The 6,199-nt window shown below is 35.7% G+C and overlaps 1 protein-coding gene across 2 annotated transcripts; it reads left to right on the forward strand.

Annotated features, from left to right (window-relative positions):
- The first annotated feature begins 1,487 nt into the window (after positions 1 to 1,487).
- LOC111371271 (probably inactive leucine-rich repeat receptor-like protein kinase At5g48380) lies at positions 1,488 to 5,193 on the forward strand. 2 transcript variants are annotated; one of them, XM_022993164.1, is made up of 3 exons: positions 1,488 to 1,780; positions 2,550 to 3,512; positions 3,873 to 5,193. In XM_022993164.1, the coding sequence occupies exons 2-3, from the start codon at positions 2,652 to 2,654 to the stop codon at positions 4,875 to 4,877; spliced, it is 1,866 nt and encodes a 621-aa protein (XP_022848932.1). In that variant the 5' UTR covers positions 1,488 to 1,780; positions 2,550 to 2,651; the 3' UTR covers positions 4,878 to 5,193. The 2 variants fall into 2 exon arrangements, with proteins under 2 accessions (XP_022848932.1, XP_022848933.1); XM_022993165.1 differs by lacking the exon at positions 1,488 to 1,780 and adding an exon at positions 1,798 to 1,946.
- Positions 5,194 to 6,199: the final 1,006 nt, after the last annotated feature.

Below are 6,199 nucleotides of genomic sequence, written 5' to 3' on the forward strand. Positions count from 1 at the left end.
ATGATTAGTTTTACAAAAGCTTTGGCATGATTTTAACAAGTTCATAAACCATATCTATTCCATGGAGTGGTGGCCGAAATATTTATAAGTCAGAACTTTTCTTTACCTAAAGCTAGTTCGATAGCGGTCATATCACTTTAATTCTTGAGTAGACCATTTAGCCCCTGTTTGATGAAAATGATTGGAAAAACCAATGTTTTAAATAGTGAATTTTTGAAAAATGTGTGATTAAAAGGAGAGAAAAAATTTGAATTTATGTACATAATATTTTATTATATGAATGTGTAGTTAAAAATGAGTATATGAAAAAAAGAGTTTTGAAATAATGATTACCAAATAGGTGTTGTGCATCAAATGCTTCGGTCACATTCAGGAGTATAGCTAGCACCTAGCGAGCCACTGCAAACGTCCATGTTGACTCCACTGGAATTTCCCCCCCCTTATATTGGACAGCTGCTCGTGCTCACTTAGATTCATTCGTGCTCACCTGAATTCCTAAATTCGCCACTAATCATATTCACGATATTATCAAAAGAGTATGTACAGACTGTGAACAAACTTTATATCAAGTTGCCCTCCTATCATGTGAATATCAAATTGGCCACATTTGGTGGTATAAATTCATTTATGAGTAAGGTTAATATAATAATACTTTTGTTGCTTTTCTTATGTTAATCTAAGCATCCTATTGCACTGCTTTGCTTGAAAATTGGCCAGTCGATATATATTTAGCTGAATTTGACACTTTAGCCTTGCTTTATGTATTGGCTATATGGGAGGAAATGAGGTCAGTCATTTTTTTGGATCAATATTGTTTATTATTCCGTTTAGAAGAACAACATCTAAACTTATCTTGATCAATTGTAATGCCTTGATTCCTCGAGTGAAGTTGATGAATTCAGTTTTTTGCCACATTGTAGTACTACGTAAACACGTAAATACACTAGAGCATGCCTGCAAGAGTACAAATTATAATCAAAGTTCATCGGACATTATTTTTATTCACAAAGTTCATCGTATATTCTTTTTACTCACATATTTCTTGAGATTCATGACTTTTCACCCATTTATTATCTAAAATTTCACATATTTATTAGGATCCACAACTAAGAAATATTTTAAAGCGATACTAAACCGTCTCTTTCCCTTCCCTCACTTTCTTTTCACTCTAGAAGCTTATTTTGTAAAACTTTTGTTTGTCAAAAAGTTAATCAAACTTCGGTTTTAGCTCTCTTGATTCATCGAGTCCATAACTCTTGATACAATTTAAGTTACATATTTTATAGGATTCACCAACTTTTATCAAAATCATAAGATCGGTGAACAGGTGAAGAGGGCCGGCCAACCACCCCAACCCATCACCTCAGCCCCAACTGGCCAAAAATTTTGTGGCAATAGTGCCAAAAGGCCAAAAACAAACGAACGGAGAAATGGTCAAAACTTTTTGAGTCATCATCACTTCATACGCGCAAACATAAAAGTCAATATCTCAGCGGTCGTCGACCCTCACCCACGCCACGGTACCCAACCTCAAGAATCTCCCTTTTTTTACTTGGGTCCGTCGATTGAGTTACCTCAGTTGGAAAAAAGAAAATGAAAAGCAGAAGAGACCAAGAAAAAAGATGGTGGAAAATTGCCTCCCTTCTTTGACCCGACAATCAACGGTCACAAAACTGATGAAAATATATAGTAATTATTGTTCCTTCTTATAATTCCAGTCCACCCTCAAGTCTCCGCTCTATATCAAGATCGAAGAAGTAGAAGCTTGCGAATACCACCAGTAACTATCCATTTATCTATCTCTTTTTATTGTTAATTTTAATAGATTTTTTTGCCTATATGCTTACATATATCTGTTTATGGTTTCTATTTCGAACAAAAGAGTTTTTTCCTTTCAATTTACTTAAGGTGGCATGAAAGATATGACCCCTTTTGTGGTATCTGAGGTGGGTTTCTTTGATTTCTTTCGGAGTTTTCTTTATTATATAATTGGATTGGGTGAATTTTACCTTGCAGAGGCGCATAATTGAGTTGACTCATGTGGCTTTTTGTTCTTGCTTTCCTAATTTCACGATTTAGTTACTAGGAAATAGTTTACTCTGTGTTCCTATATAGGCTATATCATTCGTCAATATTTGCACCTTTTTCTTTCCTCATAATTAGGTTTTTGATGTTATTGGAAGTGGAAGCTGTACTGTTATATTGACTAAATTCAATTGAATGCTTATGTGTTCTCTTTATCTGATGAAATTCGAGTATTCTTCTAACTCGCAAACTCGATGATTAAGTTGTTGTGAACAATCTGGAAATATGTTGCACCTTAAACTTCCCTTTTCTTGTCTGCACTGTATTTCCCCTAGCGTTGGAGACTTCTGGATATTTCAGCCTCTTAGTGGTACAATAGTCATAGATGAAGTTGTCTTGCATTCGATTGTATCATTTTAAATAATCTCCGTTGATACTTTACATTCATCACTCCACCTAAATGTTTTTTGAATGTTTAATCTTAATTCTGAATTTTGGTTGTGTTGATCTTGAATTTGTTTCAGCAACCAAACTTATGAGGCTTGCTTCTCGGTGATTGGTAAATTTGTTTCCGTGTGTAAAAGCAACACCTTAAGTCGATTGACATATTTCGTTCTTTCTGGGTTATGGCTGCTTTCATCATGATGATGGTCTTCAGTTTTAGAGCTCTCCCTATTCTCGCAATTTTTATTTGGTTACTCTTCAGTAAATCTTTCAGCTATGCCACTAAGAGCGATATCGACTGCCTACAAGCTATAAAATCTTCTTTGAAAGACCCAGACAGTTACTTAACAACATGGAATTTCGAAAATAATAATACTGAAGGGTCCATCTGTAAATTCATTGGGATTGACTGTTGGCATCCGGACGAGAATAGGGTCTTGAATATCAGGCTGGGAGACATGGGACTTAAGGGCACGTTTCCATTAGGTGTTGCTGGTTGTTCGTCCATGACAGGGTTAGATCTTTCTAATAACAAAATCTATGGAAATATTCCAAATAACATCTCTCATATAGTCGGATTTCTGACGAGCCTTGATCTTTCCAACAATGAGTTATCCGGAGAGATTCCTGCAGAACTTTCCAATATCACTTACTTGAATGTCCTCAAACTTAACAACAACAACTTAACAGGTCGAATCCCTGCACAGCTTGGTCAACTTAACAGAATCAAGGAATTTAGTGTGTCAAACAACCGATTGATTGGGCCAGTTCCGATCTTCTCAGGCAATGCTAGTATCACTGCAGAGAGCTATGTCAATAATGCAGGACTGTGTGGAGTTACGTTGACGCCTTGCCAAGGCGCTTCCAAGAAAACCAACATTGGGCCAATTATTGGGGCGGCTGTTGGGGGGTTGACTCTTGCAGCTTTGGGTGTGAGTATTGGCATGTACTTTTATATGCGCAAGTTGGCTAGGAAGAAGAAGGAAGGAGATCCTCTAGGCAACAAATGGGCAAAGAGTATGAAGGGTTCCAAAGGCATCAAGGCAAGATAGACCTAAATTTTCTTGGAATTTCTGCTTTTATACATAGCCTCTGTTTGGTGTAGATAAAAATCAGATTTTTAATAGATATTGATAAAATTTGAGGAAATTTCTAGTTGAAAAGTTGTGGGTTGCATGAAATTTGTGGTTAAAATTAGTTGTCGACTTTGAGGTTAAAATTTGATTTTAATATATACCAAACAGGGGCATGATAATTGTTTAGCTATATAATTTTTTCATCTACATGGTGCTCATAAGAATGGAACCCTTTTAGTATTGCTGCCTGCCGTATAAGATTTTATTTTCTTTTGATTTTTTCTGCAAAAGGAACGAATCACAAATAGTCTTATCTTCTTGTTTCAGCTTTCAATGTTTGAGAAGTCTGTTTCCAAAATGAAACTAAATGATCTTATGAAGGCTACCAATGACTTCAGTAAAGAGAATATAATTGGGTCAGGAAGAACAGGGACAATGTACAAAGCAGCACTTGAAGATGGCACGTCTCTTATGGTGAAGAGATTGCAGGATACTCAACAATCAGAGAAAGAATTTGTGTCCGAGATGGCCACTCTTGGAAATGTAAAGCATCGGAATTTGGTTCCACTTCTAGGCTTTTGCATGACTAAGAAGGAAAGACTCTTAGTCTATAAGCACATGACAAACGGTACCCTCCATGATAAGCTACATGTTGTGAATGATGGCAAGAAACCTTTAGATTGGCCTTTGAGGCTTAAAATTGGGATAAGAGCAGCAAAAGGATTTGCATGGATGCACCACACTTGCAATCCCCGTATTATTCACCGAAACATAAGTTCTAAATGCATCTTACTGGATATGGATTACGAGCCTAAAATTTCCGATTTTGGACTTGCTAGGCTTATGAATCCCGTTGACACTCATCTGAGTACTTTTATAAATGGCGAATTTGGGGACTTGGGTTATGTTGCTCCGGAATATGCAAGAACTCTAGTTGCGACTCCAAAGGGGGATGTCTATAGCTTTGGTGTCGTGCTTCTCGAGTTAGTAACTGGCGAGAAACCGACTTATGTGGCGAAAGCACCTGAAAGCTTTAAAGGAAATCTAGTTGAGTGGATTTCCCAACTCTCTGGTAACTCAAAACTTCAAGATGCAATCGATGAGTTGTTGGTTGGGAAAGGGTATGATAGTGAGCTTTTCCAGTTTCTCAAGGTTGCTTGTACCTGTGTGTTGGCAGCTCCTAAAGAGAGGCCTACCATGTTTGAAGTGTACCAGCTTTTGAGAGCTATTGGACAGCGTTATGATTTCACAACAGAAGATGATGTTTTGGTGTTATCGGATGATGGCAACGCTGATCAACTAGAAGAACTCATCGTTGCTCGCGATTTATAGGAGATGATCAATCAAAGAAAAGTAAAAGGAGATAGAGTGGCGAGTTGAAGCATAGTCCATGTGTAAATTATCTGTTATCGTAATTTGTTTTTCAATAATTTTACTTATCAGTTAGATTACACTATGGTAAATTTAAGATGATGGTTTATGCATAATACTCCAGGTAAATTGCTGACTTAAAATTGTACAGTTTTTTTGCCTTTTTTTTCATACTGAAGAATGTAGGGCGTCTTTTTTTTCTTTTTTCTTTTTATCTTGTCTATCGCGTGTTCTGTTTTTTGTCTAGTATGTATTCGATGAACATTGGTGTTACTTATTCCGATCGTTTTTGACTTATCAGTTAGAATTTTTTTATTTTTTTTTTACAGAGTAGGGTTAGTTAATGCACACCTTTTCACTACTATATAAAAGGGCAATGTTTCATTACTGTAGAAAGAACAGTAGATTCTTCCATTTTCACACACTGTAGCAAGTTTTTTTTTTCCATCTTTGGAGCAAAAACTGCGCCGTCTGCTATTTCATTTTCACACACTGTAGCAAAACTTATATAAAAAGGGCAATGTTTCATTACTGTAGAAAGAACAGTAAATTCTTCCATTTTCATATACTGTAGCAACTTTTTTTTCCATCTCTTGAGTAAAAATGGCTCCGTCTGCTCTTTCATTTTCACACACTAGCAAATTTTTTTTTCATATCTGGAGCAAAAAAGACGTCGTATGAAAAAAAAAAAAAAAATTTAAGCTACAGTGATACACCCACTTGTCCTCAGTTTAAGTGGATCTTTCTTTCTTCTTCTCCATTTTCACACGCTACTGCCTAATTTCTTTTTCTCTCTGAGTTTTATTATGTCCTTTCTTTTCTCCATGTTTGTATACTATTTCTGTTTCTAGTCCTTTTTTACTTTTACATATGGACTAATCTATTTTATACTTTTTTTCAGTTGTTTGCTTGATATCCAATGCTAAGATTTTGGTGTTTTCGAATTGCTTTTTTTCTAACAAGTTAGTTCCTTATTTTCCCACTTATAGTTTTTATTATTTTTTCAAGTTGATTTCTGTGGGGCTTCCAACCTGTTGTGAACTTTTGTGTTTGTGTTCTTCTTTTGGTTGATTGTATATTTTGGGTTTGAATGTTCTTTTCTTTCGTGATTCTGAGGCATCCTAAGATTCGAAATTTTTTTTTGCGATTTCTGTAAAAGTCTTTTCCGTCCGTTGTGCCTGAGCGAAGTTTAGGCTCTATGAAATTTGTTTGTTGTTAATTTATGAGATGATAAATGACGGTTCGAATATATATATATATATATATATATATATATATATATA

The sequence above is a fragment of the Olea europaea genome, chromosome 22, assembly GCF_002742605.1.
Source record: "Olea europaea var. sylvestris chromosome 22, O_europaea_v1, whole genome shotgun sequence".
Lineage (NCBI taxonomy): Eukaryota > Viridiplantae > Streptophyta > Magnoliopsida > Lamiales > Oleaceae > Olea > Olea europaea.